The following is a 17,777-nucleotide window of genomic DNA, read 5'->3' on the forward strand; positions in this document are numbered from 1 at the left end:
CTCGGGATTGTTCCTTGGATTTTGTCCCTTTGGAATTTTGACTCTCATAAATTTTCCTTGGAATTTTTTCCTTTGAAGTTTTGACTCTTGGGATTACCATTCCTCTGCATGTATTTGGTGATAGATACATGTAAAATATAAAATACATACCTCCATTTCTATGGGGCAGTAGTAGTGTCTCTAGAGGGAGCTCGCCGAGAAGGCTGCTGCAGAGTTCACTGATGGAGGCCGTGGGGTTACTAGCGGTGCTGCAGACTCGCCGGTGAACCCTTAAGCTCACTAGCGAGATTGAATATCGATGTAGCTAGCGACCCTGTACGGGCGTCAACTTAATTTCTCCTTCACTATTTGTCGCTGAGGCCAATTTATTTGTTTCACACTTTGTATTAGTGATGTTGGGACAACAGGTCTTTGCGAACATTTGGCAAGGTCCAGCGACACCGTCGTCGGTTATGCTTGGCAGGTTCGGCAATCCGAGGATGGCAAGAGCTCGGTCTCGTGGATTCGAGGATGGCCTCTTGGTCTCGGTGACCCGAGAATGGTGATACTCAATCTCAATGGTCTAAGGATGGCTCGGCTCTGAAGAGGGTTGGTGAACCCGAGTATGGGTCTGCTAAACCATAGGAAGGCTCAGTCTCGCTAAATCGAGTATGGGTTTGCTGAACCTGAGTTTGGTTTGCCGACATTTGGACGTGAGGTCTGGAGACTCTCAAGGAGACTCGTTTAGATGGACCCGAGTCTGGGTCGGTTTGATGAAGTCGAATCGGGGTTGGTCTAATGGAGCCGAATCTGGGCCGAAACTCGTTCAGATGAACCCAAGGTGATTCTTAGCGACGAGGTATGCTCGACAATGGCGTATCCTGATCACGTTGCGCGAGGCATGCTAGTTTGCCGCTAGTCTGCAGGAAAGGTTGTTAGCGGGTTTGCTGGGCCTGGGCCGAAGAAGGCTCGGCAATGGTGGTGCTTGGTCATGGCAACCTGGGTTTTAGAGAGAGCAGATGCAATCTAGTTAAGGCTCGGCAACTTTGAGTAGCAGACTGGCGGTCGCTGGCGAGATGAAGCTCAGCGACTGGAGGTCGGTGACCCATCATCCGAGTCAGGCTCGGCTACGAGGCATGGTTGCCGAGTCAAGATTGTCGAAGCAGTAGGTCCATCGGGGAAAGCTTGGCAAGCCTGCGCAAAGTGGAGGTTCATCAAAATCATTGGCAGGACTTACGGGTCCATTGGCGAAACTGAAGGTGAGGCCTTGGTGTTGCCGGGAATTTGGAGGGAGTTTGCTGGCGACACTCAGTGATCCGAGTATGGCGATACTCGGGGGCGTCGCTGGCTAGGTGAGGCTGGGCTCATCGGACGAGCTCGCTGCGCAGGTCTGCTAGGCTCGCTAGAGGTTTCACTGTCTTCGAGTGACAGGCACCAGAAAATGACGCCGAATCATCTTCGGCTAAGCTCTTTGTAGATCTAGTAGTTTTTCAAGACCTAGAGATCGTTGATGAACCTTGAGAAGAGATCGTAGGCGAGCCTGAGAGGCGACCCGAGCCGATTTTGGCGAAAGCTGAGGAATTGCGGGTTCGCCGAATGCATGAGGGAGCACGAGGATCCATATGCTTTAGGGTCGCAAGTAGATGTGATAACCTGTATGGGTTATTCAGAAATAACTTTTTTCTCCAAGTTGGAGAAATGCACCCAAATTAAGAAAAAGTATCTTTAGAAATATCACATGGTACATAGTTGTACTTATCTTTGTACGTGGACATAAGAGGTTGGATCTTTGGGCTATATTTTCTTTTTCTGACTACTTTTTCTGATGTTATAGTAGATATTGTCCCTTATTTTCAGCCCTTTTGAAATGTTGCAAATCCCCATTGGTTTAATATAAGCAACGCATAAAGTTGGAGTCGGACCCCAAGTTGAGGGCAAAAGTGGCAATGGACGTCCCTCCTTGACATAAGACATAAAATTACTGAATTGCCTCTAAAGCTTGGACGCAGCTTCTCCTCCTCCTTTTCTTAAAAAATTATGATTCGAAATGAAATGACTTCCATTAGTGCATGTTTCGAAATCATTTAATTCCTCAACCTGTTGGCCAAATGGATCAGATCTTGCAGATCTGATGAAAGCGAACACCAATTTGGTGTGTGTACACGCAAATCGCCATGGAGTGGATCTGGGATCCGTGAGTATAGATCTGTTCAGATCTGGTTCCGGTTGGTTGCCACAGAGTGAATATGGGATCTATGGCTATAGATCTATGCAAATCTGATTCCGGCTGGTTGATGTATTGCCCGAACGCATGATTACCACCATAATTGATTTTTATTTTGCAAGAACGTAGTCGTTCCCACAGACGGCGCCAAACTGTTGATGCATTTTTTTGGTCTAACAGTCTCTAATAGGTGTGATCTTCGTGTTCTTTGAGGTGTCTGTGATCATCAATCTTCGGGCTCCTACAAAATAATAAGAGCTTCAAAGAGGTCTCTGGGGACCCTCCAATGCTTAAGTTAGTAGTCGTATATGAAGTCAAAATGTAGTCAGAGCTAGCAATGTATTGAGAAATAAAATGATCGATCCTCGTTACCGATGCCTTGAGTTCCCTTTTATAGGATTTTATCTGTGTAACTGCTTTCTTGATCTTCTCACTTCAAATGATTGAGGGATCATTTGAAAATGCGGAGAGATAATGTAAGGTAGTTGAGATAATAGAGGGTTGTTGAGAAATAGTGGGACTCATAGTGGATTTTATCTCCAACAGTTGTATTTCCCCTTTCTACTTCCCATTTTGAGACATTTTTTACAAAAAAAAAAAACAAAAAAACAAAAGAAAAAAGAAAAAATATAAATTCTACAAATATTTTCTAAGCTTCAATTTTGACTTTTTTTTTACCACCCGGGAAGGGTTCTACACATCAGTATGAATAAGAATAAAATACTCATCACTTTTATTGATACTAGGAAAAAAAAAACATTCGATGATTTTTAGAAATTTCACAAGTTTCACGCTGAAAGTTAAAAACATTATTATGCATAAATAAATAATGAAACATGTGTTGCAAAATTAAAAAGTAAGAATGTCGCAATCGCTGATGTCATTGTCAAATTCTAGCTGTAGAGTCATTTGCCCAAACAATATGATAAGCATGTATGAGCCGGCCTTGTGTGCTGGATTGAGAGTCCAAGTAGTACAAGCCATCCCTTAAGCTACCACTGCAAATCATTCGCCTCATAACTAGGTTATGAAATAAACAACAATGAGAGTAAGAAGTGACTTGACAATTTAACTCGAGGGTAATATGTGCAATGTATAATATATTAGCAGCAAAATCAAGTCCATTGTGGACATAAGACAAGGTCATAGAGGGCGTGACATAAATAGATCTTTTGCCCGACGCTAGCAATAAAGAAGCATTAGCTATTCTAACTTGAACGGACACTTTGAACTATTAAACTCTTTAGAGTGTGATATGTGTCCGTTCATGGCGATAACATATAGATGAGTGGTAGTTCATGCGAGAAAAAATGTATTTAACCCAAAATTTAACTTTTATTTCCTTAATTTTTTTTTTTTCCTCATTTCTCTTATTTTGTCTAAAATCGTATAAAATTGCTTACGTGGCATTTTCAGGGTTAATGCCATGTAATCAATGTTGCCATGTAACTATTGCATTGCCACCCGTATGTTGATGGGTGGCTACAACAGCAGTGGCGAAACTACATGGTGCGTTTTTCACAAAATTTTTTTAAAATACCTTTAAAATTAGAATTTTACTTTCTAATTTTTTTTTTATTTTTTTTTATTTTGTAATTTTGCCCCCAAACTCATGCAAGTTCTGCCCCTGTTAACAAGTGCCCCTTTGAGCCATCTCTGCCTTAGGAGTGGTTGCTCCTCCTACGGCTACGGTGGTAGAGGGGTGTGGCCCTCTTGGTTTTTTTTTTTAATTTTTTTTAGCGATTCTAATTTTTTTAATAAAATAAAAAATATTGACATGAGTCACAATCACATGACAAAATTAATTACTTATATTTTGCCTTAAAAAACAAAAGTCAATGTCATGGACGTTGGGTAGGCAAAACGACGACGGTTCCCTTGAAGAATATAATAATCGAAATCAACCACATATCTAAAATATTGTTCTGTAGTTCGTGAACAGTGTTGCACAAATTCACAAAATCTTCCCTCTTCTCGTTTTGATAGCTTTCCCACCTCTTCCTCTTCTCCCCCCGGAGGAGAGTGAGAGACCGCAGAGAACACAGCTTTCGCAGAAAAAACCAAAAGCAAATTCTCTCTCTGTGAGACCTAGGGTTCCGCTCCCACCTTTGTTACGGTTCCTCGCTCCCCATTCAGCTCCAGTTCTACGCACACCAGGCGGAGATCAACGTCGTTTTGCACCTTGATTCAACTCTCGGAATCTTCACGTTTCTTCACAGAATTTGGGGGGTTCTTTATCGGTGTTTTCGTGGAGAAAATTGTGCACGGATTGAGGTGATGTTCTTCGGTTTAATTTGTTTTTTTTTTTTTTTTTTTAAAATTCCGATTAATTATGTGAGGTGCATTTTTCTTTACATATAATGTGATTCTTTGAGTACGATTTGGATTCTATGCGTGTGTTGCTTCTGTTACTTGATAAAATGTTCAGATTTTATTTTGGGCGGTATAGTGGTTTTTCGTTCCAATATTGCATGGGCCTGAAAATTTTATTTTATACGGATTATACCGCCAATGCTGGTGTTTTGGATTGCGATTGGTTGATTATCCGTGCATTTGTGAAATGTGTTTCGATCTTATAATGTAAAGTTTTATTCAACGGCTGTCAGAGCCAGCTTGTGTAATGCATTTGTGAAATGCATTCTTGTAAAGGACCTGATACTAAGTCCACTTTAAAGCTCGAGCGTTCCGAATTTCTCCGTCTAAACCTGTGCTTGTGCGTGCGTGTGTGATAGTGTGAGTGATAGTTTATTGTTTTGTTATAAGGGGTTGATTTACAATTATTATGTGGGTATGCAATTGGAATTAGGATACTGTCAATGTTCAGGATGTAGTATTGGCCCCTACTAATCCTAAGGGTAGCATAATCGGTTGGGACCGTATCATATGAAGTGGAGGTCACCAGTTTGGATCTTTGCCCTCCCCTCCAAACTCACTAATCAAACTAAAAAAGAAAAAAAGAAAGTTGTTCTACGCTGATTTGGTAGTTTTAGTGTACAGATATTCAAATTACTTTTCTCAATGGTATGCTCTATTGGAAGTGGGAGAATGGCAGTCATGGCAAGGCTTCTTGCAGCTGGGAGCTTCTCGCAAACAATGGCAGGTACAACTACTGTAAGGTTTCATAGTTATTCAGTCTTTCTATTGTCTCACTGCTTAGGACCATGTGCAAGGTTGTATTTTGAAGCTATAATAGTAAACATGTGAATTTATGTGTATATAAATTTTGACACGACTCTCCCTTTCTTATCCTCTCTGCTTCTCTCTCCTCATTTGTGGACAGATGCGTATATTCCTAGTTGTTGGGAAATACGAAATGAAAATACTTGTTATTAAGATTTTATATGCGAAAATTCCGGAATAGATGAATGCTTCCAACATTGTCAAATTACCTAACTTCTTTTCAACTAGACCAGATTAAACTTGAGTTACACCTACCACTTAGCGAGAGGATGGCTTGCAGTGACCAAGACTTAGCTTTGCATCATGCAACTGATTTAAATTGTTATGCTTTATTTGCAAAGTAAAGTTCTCTAAATGTGTGTATGTTATCACCATTTTCCTCCTATCTCCTTTGGCAGAGGATGTTGGGCACCAGAAATTAGCTGCTCAATACATCTGTAGAGAACTACGTGATGCAGATGAAGCAAATTTGCTTGACGAAGAAGGTAGTTTTTTCGATTTTCTTGAATACAGCATTATTTATGTGTCCTTCAATCTAATGATTGTTTTCCATTTATGAGAAAGTCATTTACCATAGTGTGTTTAATACAAAGAGGTGATTGTAGTGTGGAGTTGTGGCATATATCTTTTAATTCTCATTGATGTTGCTAGCTGCATTTTCATGTTAAAAAAGAAAAAAAAAAAAAGAAAAAAAAGAAGAGAATTTTCAATATGGAAACTTTACTACTCAAAAAGAGAAATGCTATATTTACAAAATTTTATCCCCAAAAGTTGGCTCCCAAGTGATGTGTCACCATCGATGGTGACACATTTCCCAAAATAATAGATCCTATATGTGGATTCTTTTTAATTAAGAAACAAAAAGGGTTGATATGTTTATTTTTCGTTTCTTATTTTTATCAAGAGTACTGGATAAGTAGTCCTTCAGAAAATCATGAAACTACCATCTAGAGTCAACATCGGTACACACAAGAAGCAGGGAGTGACTGATAGCTAAAGGCAGGTGAAAGTGCCTTGCAAAAGCTACCAGAAATGTATAAAATAAAGAATATATATATATATATATATATAAAACCTGTTAATGAGGTGCTTGCCTTTATTGCTTCTCATCTCTTTCTTTTTGACCAATTAGGTTACAAAGGTGAGTGCCTTAGTAACTTTTGGTTTCCTGAAGTATATGAAGCTGCTATATTGGCACGATCCTTTTGCCTTGTGGTCAGTGTGCCTTTGGCAACATTGTATAGGGAGTGTTCTACTAGCATCTGTTGAAGTGTTGGTGATTGACATGTGTCTACCTGAGCTGTTTTCTCTTTTACAAGTGTCCACGCAACTTACAAATATGAGTCAATGCTTTGAAGATGTTGCCTGAGCAATATATCATGTCTATATGGCTATATGAGGGAAAGAAATGACAAAAGTTTTGAGGAAATTGAGAGCATGTTTGGGATTGTGATGGGAAGTAGAGCTTTTAAAGTTAAAAAGAGCTTTTTAGAAAAAGCTGCAATTTTAAATTTTTCTCAAAAGCACTTTGTCCATTTTTAGAATAAAAAAAGTCAAAGAAGTACTTTTGGAAATTTTTATCAAACATGCCAGCTTTTTGAGTATGTTTGGGATTACATTTGAGAAATAGAGTTTTTAAGTCAATAAGTGCTTTTGGGCAAAAACTTCATTTTAAAGCTTTTGCCAAAAGTGGGTTTTGACCATTTTTAGGCTTTTTAGACCCTTAAAAGCGCTTTTAATTTTTTTACCAAACGAGTACTTTTTTCTTCAAACGAACTTTTTGAGTGTTAAACGCACTTTTAGGCCTCTCAAACGCAATCCCAAACAGGCTTTTTGTTTGGCACAACTTTCTAGATATTAAAAAGTACTTTTTACCTTTCCTAATGCAATCCCAAACAGGCTCTGAGAGGACTTTGGAGGAGATCAAGTCTTTTTTCTTCTAAGCTTTTTTTTCATTGGACAACTGCTTATGTTTCTCCTTTATCATTTAGGTAAAGTGATTTCCTTGTCCTTTTTGCTCATTCTGGCTAGGTTCTTCTTCTTGTATACTTCCTGTGCACTTAGTGGTGTCTTTATGCTTTTAATGATAATTATCGATTACTTATAAAAAAAAATGTGTTCAAAGTGACCTATCAATTCCTTCTAACCAGATTCAATGTGCCTATGTTGCTTTCGTGCACATTCTCCTGTATAACAACCTAAAAAAATGAAATGGTAAATTATGTCACAACCCCCTCTTACTTCCGTGCCTTTTGACATTGAGACCTTGGTTTCCAATTTGGTGAAATCAAGACTTGTGCTTTAAAAATTTGTAAATTGAGACCTCCGTTAGTTTTTTTCCATCAAATAGATAACAAAAACAATGTGAAAATATAATCATGGCCTGAATATATATACATATAAGTGGTTGGGGCTGGGTGCTATCCCCTAGCCCAGCCATTACTGTTGCTGGGCACCCAACCATCTGGCTGTGGCTGGGCATGTCCCAGCCAAGCCATGACCGTGTGGCTGGGTGACAACCTAGCCCCAACTTGTTTTTTTCTTTTGTTTTATGCTTTTTGTTTTTTTTTTGGAATATTTTTTACCGAGATATAATTGTAGTTTCATATTGTTTATGTTATCTATTTGACGAAAAATAGTAACAGAGGTCTTGATTTACAAATATTGGGTCTTGATTTCATCAAATTGAAAACTAGGGTCTCAATGTCAAAAAGCTTGAAATCATGAGAGGGTTGTGATGTAATTTCCCAAAAGAAATCTAGGTATTCCAAAGATGAGTAAACCTTTCGTTTTACTAAAAGAAAAACAAATAAATAGACCAGAAAAAGGGTTTCTGCCGTCAAATTTTGTTGTTGAACTTTTGTTGATAGGGAAAATATAAAAGAAGCTATGCTCATTGAGTTAAATTAAAGGAATGACAACAGTTTTTAGGACATTGAGAGGACTTTGAAGGAGAATAAATTTGTATTTTTCAAAACCCTGTATCTTTGGACAGCTGCTTTTGTTTCTCATTTAGTGATTGGTTATTATGATTTTCTTGTTATTTTTACTTCTACTAGCTAGGTGGTTTATTTTGTATACTTCCTGTGTACGTGGGAGCACCTTACGCTTATAATGATATCTCGATTACATATATAAAAAAATTAAGTGGCAGATTGGGGAATTATGACATCACTAAAAATTTTGATGTCTTTCCTTACATGAAGTAGCTTCCATTACACATAAAGCTGGGAAGTGAGTTTATAAGCAACATTTATTCGCATAATGTTATGTTTCTTTAGTTAAAGATTAGACCTTGTGGACAAGGTGCAATTATGCTGTACTCACATAATGGGAGATCTAAGAGTCTTGCAGAGCTCCTTCAATTCTAGTGTTAAGAGTGTAAGATTTATTTTTGCTTTCCATTTATTTTATTTTTTGTTGGTGTTCACTTCCTTTTAAGTGTTTGATTATTTTATTTTTTATTTTTTTGATAAGTAAGTGTTTGATTATTTCCCTTTGCAGATATGCATGTCTTTGGTTTGAAGCCTATGACAGAACCTTTGCAATTGGTAAGGTTCGACGTCAATATGACTTATTTTATGCCAACATTTTATTACTTCTTGAAATTATGGTAGAGAAGCTGGTCTTGTAGAGCTCTTTTTTGTTTATGCTTCATAGTTCTTTGCCTTTTTAAATTTTTTGCCTAGAATGCTATACAAGTGTTTTTTTTTACCCATTAGCCTTGTCTTCCCCCTAGTTGGTTTAGGTTGATGTTTGGAAAAATTGGAATTTTGCTTAATTTCGACTCCAAGATGGGTATTTACTGCTATGTGTGGTCGTGATTCAGTAAGCTTCTAAACTGGGATTGTTAGAAGATAGTATCATCTGGATTATATTATATTAGGGTCTATTGTCCTGAGTTGTTGGTTGGCATCTGGAGGACTTTGTTTGTGCATTAAAGCAATGAAGATAAATAGGAACTTGAAAACTATCATAGAAGTTTTTGTTTTTTTTTTTGTTTCTTCTTCTGCTTCTTCTATTTATATTATTCTTTTTTTTTTAATCTGATGATAAGTAGAAGATAAATTATTACTTATCAAAAAAAAAAAAAAAAGATAAATTATTGTTCTCTCGCCGCTGCTATAATATAGGACGTAGATTTGCGATAAGAAGCAAAATAGCACAACTGTGTCTATGTATTGTGGTGCCTCATCACAGATTCACAATGAAGGACACGGGCATGTGTAGCATGACTTGTGATTTGTCCTTTTTGAGTATCACGTGGATGTAACTAGTTCATCCCTGGGCTGTGACATTTTTTTTTTTTCCCTTTTTGGAGCCAAATAAGATGCTTTTTTAAAGCCTCGTGACTTTATGTATGTAGTTTATGTGACAAGCAGCAACTCTTTGCCTTGCTTCTAGCAGATTTTGAAAAAAATAAAAATAAATAATAATAATAGAATGATGTTGGGCTCATTTGCTAATGTTTTTTAGCAAAAAAGCATAAGCATTGACAGACAATTAAATATATAAAACACTAACAAAATACTTAAAACTACTTTCACTTTTTGTGTCACATCACAACCAAAAGGCAAAAAGCACCCTCTAAAAGGTATTACCAAACCAGCTTGTTATCTTGTAAAACATTCTTATTGTTTAAATGTAATTGTTATAATAGAATTAGTAATCTCTCTATGTTGTTGCTTCTTTCTATTGGTGTCACATAGGCAAAGTAGCTTCTCCAGAGCATAATATGTTTTGTCTTTGCTTTATACCAAGGATGCCTTTATGATACAGATTCTTACCTGAATTTAGGAATAATATTTCACCCCCAAAGAAAGTAGCTTGTCTAGTGCATTTTGAATTTGGACCTGCTGGTTACATCAGCTCATTGATTTATATGATTAAGATTCTGTCTCTGTTTACTTACAAGGCAGATCTGCTTTTCACATAATCTTTTATTCACTTCATTTTCTGATTGTTTAATATAAATGTGAAGGTATGTTGCAATGCTTGCAAGAAGCCTATCAAGGCCAGTCAATATGCAGCTCATGCAGGTTTGGAGGCTCTCTCTCTCTCTCTCCCTCCCGCCTCCATCCCCACCCCCACCCCCCAATTGACCCTTCTTTTCCCCATCCTTTTTTGTCAATAATTTCCCTTGGTTTTAATAATAAGTGTTAGTCTGGTTTCATATGCTTCATAATCGGTCAACTCACATCCATGCACCTCAAAAAAAAAAGTTGAGAATTTAAGTTTTACAAAAGGGGAAAGGGACGTTGGCACAAATGACTATTTATTGGTTGGTAATTTAGTTGACTAAATGCCGATTGTCATTGTAATAGTGAGGGCTCCATCATATATGATCAGCATGAGACGAGTTGTGTGCATGGCCCCAATATATCATACCTAACTAAGCACCCAGTTTCCATTTGAGAACCTAGTTATCATTTATTGACTTACATGTAGTGTTTGTTAATTGGTTGCCAAATGTTAATATTTTGGATCCTATCTATAATTCGAGGATGTTGTTTTGGCGCTTCTCTGAAGTGGGCCTTTTTTTGTTTTTTGTTTTTTTCCTTATTTTCTTTTCAGGACTCTGTAGGTCACTAAATTCTGCAGAAGAAAATATTTTGGAGGTTAATGGCAGTACGGGGAGCAGGAAACCCCCAAGGAAGGAGAGGAAGAAGTTACTAACTGCTTATGCTAGTATCCTTTTAAAAGAAAAATCATGAGCAAGTTTAAATGTTCAGCTTCTCAGTCTTTCAGACAATTGCCCTGTTATGATAATTATTTTTGAACATTGTTTTGCCTGAACTGAAGAAGGTCCTAATATCTGGATCAAGTTAGTACATATATTGTGTTTTGGAAACAAGATTTGGATGACTTTTTATAGTTCTTGACCTCTCTTAGACCAAACTACTCCAGTTGGGGAGCAAGAAAAGTCTCAACCCATAGATGCTGATGTTGCTGCTGCGTCAGAATCCCAATTGGACAGTCAAATTGGAATAGCTTCCTTCGCCCTGGACGCAAAACGTAACTTCATTTGCTCTTATTTGCATTCTTCATATTAGAGTTCTAGCAAACAAATGTTAGGCTGAGCAATCCTGGGAAGACATTTCAATATGATCATAATAGTAAGTAATTAAAAAAGTTAAAAGCTGAAGTTACACTCCAAAAGAAAAAGAGAGAGAGAGAGAGAGAGAGAGAGAGAGAGAGAGAAGAAAATGAGAAGAATTTGAATAAACCAATATATTGTTACTATAGCCAATTTAGTCGTAAACACATCAATGCTTGGACAATGGAACATCAAAACATAATTTATATCAGTAAATAGATATATCTTTTTCCATGTCATTTAAAGCAATTATTCTTGGGAGTTTTCCTTTATTTGTATTTATTCTAGTCTCTCTTTTTTTCCCCCTTTTGGTTCTCTTTTATCAGAGATGATGAGTAATATGAACATCTATTGACAAAAGAATCACCCTAGTGATCAACTCATGGTTACTGCAAACAAATAAGATTAAAGGGTTCTATTTCTCAATCTTTTGGACTTGCTACAGTGGAACTAGTGTCAAAAGGTTTAGAAAAAATCACGCCCTAGGATAGAATCAGGGATATTTCATAAACCATAGCTAGTAGTTGGATTAGGAGATTGATTATGGAGCTAACTATTTTAATGAGCTTTAGCTCAAATGGCACTTCCTCCCTTTGCAGCAAGGTGGATGGTGAGGTCATGTGTTCATGTCCCACCAGGTGCGTGTAATTTACCAATAAAAAAAAAGATCTTGTTTAATGATTAAAACAAAAGATTTAGGAACTACAATAGAACTTTTCAGATTAAGAAAGCAGCTATTATGAGAGAGATCTTAGGAGAAATTTTTGTAGCTTTTTGTATAAACAGTTTATAAAAATTGGCTTAATGAGACATGGTATAGGCATGTGGCCTTGGATTCTGTATTATGCATATAGTATGGTTGAGATTTTTGTTTCTCTTGTAGCAGTTTTCTTTTCTAGCAGTTGTCTTGGCTGATATATAAAATCACTTTGTTGAACAAGTTTATTGTTGTTATAATATATATCTCTTTGATGGCTTATCAGATATGCTACTTTACCCAGGGTAGTGGTTGCTTGATCTTAATCTTTTCTGTTACTATCTCATATCTTGCTTGCATTCACTTTAGTTGATTCCAGTTGACAGCTTCCATATCTAAATTTCTGCTGTGAACAATCGGGCTTTGAATGTGGGTTATGATGTCTACTAGCTTCTTTGATTGAAACATTGTAATAAAGGGCCCCCCTCTTATTCTTTTCTTTTTTCTTTCCTCCATGCATGTATATTTGGTTAAAACTGTCATTGGTAGAGTAACATGGTGGTGAAACATAACTCTGCTCTAGTTTTAGAACTTGATCTTACTGCCACTTATGATGCTTAAAAAGATGTGTCCTGTATTTGTCGAGAGAACTGAAAATCTTAGTGTGTCTGTGTGGCTTTTCATAGAAAAGGCTGTCTCAAATAAGAGTCAAATATCCTTTTGTTTTTAATTTAAATAAAAATCTGTAGTGATACCCGTGAACATAGTTTCTTGTCTATTCATTATAAACATGTAGCAAATCCATATAGTTGGAAGAACGTTTTGAGTCAAGTTGCATTCCTTTTTCTTTGCATTCTTTTTTGCTTAGTGATGTATCTGAATATATGTTGTAAATTTGTTGAATGCAATCACTTTTTGCTTTTTGTATGCAAGTTCTATTTGCAACAAAATTATATTCTTTACTGTCTGGTTCTAGCTTGCTTCATTACTTACCTATTTTCTTTACGAAATTCAGCCTGTGTAGATGTGGCATCTATGATGGATGTTTCAGGAGTTTGTACTGGAAATATGGACCACCCAGCTTGTGTAATGCTGCCTCCAACAAAACGTTCTAAATTGTATGCCTTCTTTGTTCTATAATGCTACTTCACTTTGAGTAAATGATTATCTGAATATTTTCCAGTACCCAAAAAAGTTCTTTCTGAATCTTTAACATATAGTGCATTGGACTACTTATGTGTGTCGTTGAGTCTTCTACTCTTTATACATTGCTGCTGATCTCATACCCAGCCATATACTTGTTGTACTCTTATGTTCAAGAAATGTTTTAGAAATCCAAGCTTAAAGAACTTGCACAGAGTTTAAGCTTGGATTTCTAAAACATTTCTTGAACGATGCAGTCCAATTACAAGCCCATGCTACTTCAATGTTGGATATAGTGCCGAAGGGGAGAATCATTTAGAATAGAAGAATGTGGCAGAATAATGGAGTGCTTAGGCATCTGACTTTAGGTGACTAATTCTTTTTCATCCCCCCAAAATGGCCTACTTTAGCCTCTTGTGAAGAGAAGGATTCAGTTTCTTCCTTTATAAATGACTTGGTTTGCAATGTTGGGTGTAATTATCACACTGGACCTTCATTCTTGTCAATGAGCTGTATGCCAAATGACACCTCTTCCTCCTGTAAGAACAGGGTGGAGGACTAAATCATGGATTCAAGATCCGCTGGGTGCATTTGTAACTTACCAATTAAAAAAACCGTAATCAAATTCTTCATTTATGCTACTTCTGAGGACCCTTCTGAAATTTTATTGCTGGTCCTGAATATATAATGCATTTTCTTTATTTTTCTTGCAGGATAGCAGCTGGGCATCAACTTCTGTTAGATGATCTAGAAACGGCATCTGGTGTTGCAAAAATCACAAGTAATTTGGGTTTATTTCCCTGTATGGCTGAATTTGTATCTCTTGAAGTTATTCTGTTTCCTTAGAATTCCTTAAGCAGAATATTTTATAGTAGCATTTAGTTAATGGATAAACAGTGAAAAGAACAGATGTCTTACCTGATTGAGAATCATCAACCTTGAAGGCATGAAACCAATATCTTTTGGAAATTCTAATAGTGTCTAGCATTATTATTGCCTAATGTAATTTAATAGCTTCTAGTTTCAGTTGGGATACTCATCTCTCACCTAGTTTTTTCATCTGATGCTTATTCTATCTTTGATGGGAGAGATATGGAAAAAGAGAAATACTAAAATTTGCTCTCTTTATTTATCTTTGTCCTTGTGACTTTCCTAATAATGACTATATATACAATGATGCATTGCTGCTTTGGATATTGTGTATTGCTTATTTGATAATTGCTATGAAGACAGCAGCTACTGTTGAATAAATGCGGTAATTTTAATTGATCCTTTCTGAAATTTTTTACCATTTTTACTTCAACCTTAATTTCAATATATATATATATATATATATATATATATTTTTTTTGCTTTATTGACGTAATAATGCGTTATTATGGTTATCAAGCCATATTCATACATATCTTCAGTTGGATATTGGTGACTTGTCTATGGTATTCCTTTGGGTTCTCTGGATTCTTAATGTTGATGTTGAATGTATGGTACATTCATGCGTAGACATGTTTCTCATGCTTATGTGCAGGCACGAATTGTCCGAAAGGGACAAATTCAGAAGGTGTAATTTCTAATGATTGTATGATTGGCTATAAAAAGTGTGGGCAAATCCATCAATGGTGCCTGCCAACTAAAGGGTTATTTATTTATTTTTTTAATTTTCTGTATTATAGTCTGCTTGGTTTTTTGCACTGGAGCAGGTTGAAAATATAGGTTGCAATATCTTGTAGCAAAAATTGTCAAATATTATCTTTTGGTTGAAGTGGTCATAAACATTCTGTGTAATAGTTTTGGAAAGTTGTCCTGAACTTTTCTCTTTTTTTCTCTCTCAAATCTTGACTTTGGAGTGCTTTCTGGATTCACAGTATTTGACAATGATTATTGTGATGTAATCCAATCAGATATTCCAGTTCCTCTTGCTACGAAAATATACTACTCACAAAGAAATAATCGTCACCGATCAACACTTGCTCATCTTTACCGTGAGGCATCAACTAAGGAACTTTGCAATGACATGGTGAGTTCAAAAATATCACAAGAGAACATGATTCCATTACAGTCTTCATCTCCAAGGGACACTTCGGTTGAACCAATGGATGAGATGCTCAACAGGAAGGTTTGCCCCTGTTCTTTCCTACTTTTCAAGGCTGATTGCATCCACCTGGGTCTGTTGCAGAGAGTTGTTATGTGGATTCTTCTTTTATTTATCTTACGGAAATATATGAAAGAGATCATTTGAAATCTCAAGTCTTCATGCATCCTCAAGTTATCGCTATTTTTAGTTGTTGAAACTTACATCTGTACAAGTCCCAATATCTTGCTTACTTTTATATTGAAAAGCAAGAAAGGATGTGAAATGAACTTCTGTATGAGGTTGAAATTTTAATGATCTTCCTAGTATTAATGTTGCTTCCAAATATCTAAGACCTGAATAGAAGTGCACTTGTTTTGATAAATATTTTTGCCTTAACTTCTTCTGAACTTCCATAAAATGATTTGTTTTTTTTTTTCTTTCAGTTTTTTATGGTAGCAGTTTTTTATATGGGTTTTTGTTAAAAAGGGTACAGAAGACAAAATTGTGAAGGGAACAATGGGAGTGAGATACTTGTAGAATTCGCATGCCATTTACCTTTTGATTTCTAGATTTGTATGTGCTTAACACTTTGAGGGTGTCAAATTTCAAGTAAACTTGGAATCTATAGCCATTCTATGAAAATTCCTTTTGTACTCTTTTTTCCTTTGTAAGCATTCATAAAGTGAAAAAAGTGTAGGTTGGATTATAAACTAGATTCACGTAGTACCTACTCATTGTTAAATAGCATAATCATTGTCTTTGATGATCTTACCAACTTTAGTCATGTTTTTGTCATAATACAAGAATTCGTTCAATAAAATAACTAACTAATTGATGCTCTGGATTTGATATTAGTAATTAGAACGAAAAGAGATCCAGAAGTGTAAGAAGAAATCCATGAATACCTTGTAAGCTAATATTCCATGCAAATATTTTGTTCATCTGGATGAATCTATGCTACATGGTCAGTTGAACCTCTTATGTATGCAATATGGCCACATAAAGTTATGATGTAGTGCATGCCATATGTTTATTTTATCAGTAAACCTCTTGAACATGCTGCAGATTGCATGAATTAAGTATGGAGAACAACTGACTTAAAGATTTCATTATTCCTTGAAAAGCAGAGACATACATACACCATGTCTTCTGTGCGAAGTCCTGATCAAATTCTTGCACAAAGTTCAGAAGTATGCTTGGGTAAAACTGGAGGGTTACTCTCAGCCAGTAACTTCTCAAATCAGTTTCCTGTTGATAATGCTCTGAGGCCTGAGGCTGCTTCTGTTGGATTGACGAGAAGCAAATATGTTTCAAAGTCTTATTCTTTTGCAGGCAACACAGGTAGTGCACTGCTATGTTTTACTACTGTTGCATTTATGAATGAATCGTTTCTGGATTAGCTGGTAATTCTAGGAGCATGAGCTAAGCTAACAAATTACGTGGTGAGGGGGAACTTGGTTGCTAAGCCTAACTATAAGCTAAGCTTAAAAGCGAGTAGAGTGAGGGCAAGTGTTTGTGAATGAGTTCATTTTGGCAATCACTGCTTTTACCACAATTTATAGGCCTTATTATGTTCAATATCTCAAAATGTTGTGTCCCTTCTACAGTAACAACAGTACTGATAAGTATCATACACAGCTCATTCAATAGCATCTACTATATTTCCCCCCTGTTTTCTTTTTCCGTATTATTTATGGTGTAAAGTACTATGAAGCTGGGAAATAAGTCTTACGTATGGGTGATGTCTTTGGTTTTGTAGGAAAACCACTGGGGACCATGCAGCAGCCAAATGGAAGTGTTCCTGTTATATAAGAGTCCTGGTGGGTTTTTTGCTAGGCAAAGGTGTAATTAACCCGACACATGAGGTTAGGAATTAGAATCCCATTTTGAAATTGATAAAGCAAATCAGTCAAATTGTTTATTCCAGCCTTCTGCACTGTACACCTATGTTTATAATTAATGAAAATGAAGAAAAAGAAATTTTCTGTTCTCTTGCATTGTATACATCTATGTGGTCTTTTTTAGTTTCAGTGAAAAATGAGCCCGGGGGTACAGTATTTTACGGGATCCACTAAAGTAGTAATAAAAGTTTTAGAGCCTTGAGTGAGTGCTGCACTGAGCGCATTGCCTTCAATGTATTAAATTATTGTTTTCTTTGTGATAATGGTTTAACATGGTGTTAGATCTTCTGGGGTTTCATAACTAATAAGCTCATAAAGGAAGAACATGCCGATATCTGGGTTTGAAGATCCTGCTGAGTTTTCGTCACTGTTGACCTACCCGAACCGTTCGAGGTATGTTTTGAAATGAAATGTTTTCTCCTGTTTGGAGGGTTGGTAATGCGGGTAAGGTAGTTAAAGCTGCAGAATACGGAGGATAAACTATT

General features: G+C 36.6%; 1 protein-coding gene across 2 annotated transcripts; it reads left to right on the forward strand.

The window, feature by feature from the left end:
• Positions 1-4,140: 4,140 nt before the first annotated feature.
• Positions 4,141-17,381, forward strand: LOC132184637 (uncharacterized). 2 transcript variants are annotated; one of them, XM_059598348.1, is made up of 12 exons: positions 4,141-4,477; positions 5,201-5,303; positions 5,782-5,868; positions 8,888-8,934; positions 10,365-10,422; positions 10,958-11,071; positions 11,276-11,398; positions 13,193-13,295; positions 14,034-14,101; positions 15,219-15,433; positions 16,519-16,732; positions 17,151-17,381. In XM_059598348.1, the coding sequence occupies exons 2-12, from the start codon at positions 5,222-5,224 to the stop codon at positions 17,201-17,203; spliced, it is 1,164 nt and encodes a 387-aa protein (XP_059454331.1). In that variant the 5' UTR covers positions 4,141-4,477; positions 5,201-5,221; the 3' UTR covers positions 17,204-17,381. The 2 variants fall into 2 exon arrangements, with proteins under 2 accessions (XP_059454331.1, XP_059454337.1); XM_059598354.1 differs by lacking the exon at positions 17,151-17,381 and having other exon boundaries at positions 16,457-16,610.
• The last annotated feature ends 396 nt before the right edge of the window (positions 17,382-17,777 follow it).

This window comes from Corylus avellana, chromosome ca1 (genome assembly GCF_901000735.1).
Source record: "Corylus avellana chromosome ca1, CavTom2PMs-1.0".
Taxonomy (NCBI): Eukaryota; Viridiplantae; Streptophyta; class Magnoliopsida; order Fagales; family Betulaceae; genus Corylus; species Corylus avellana.

Coding starts and splice junctions, on each gene's coding strand:
- LOC132184637 (XM_059598348.1), top strand. CDS start 5,222: ATGGTATGCTCTATTGGAAGTGGGAGAATGGCAGTCATGGCAAGGCTT. Junction 8,935..10,364: donor TGACAGAACCTTTGCAATTG/GTAAGGTTCGAC, acceptor ATAAATGTGAAG/GTATGTTGCAATGCTTGCAA. Junction 13,296..14,033: donor CCAACAAAACGTTCTAAATT/GTATGCCTTCTT, acceptor TTTTTCTTGCAG/GATAGCAGCTGGGCATCAAC.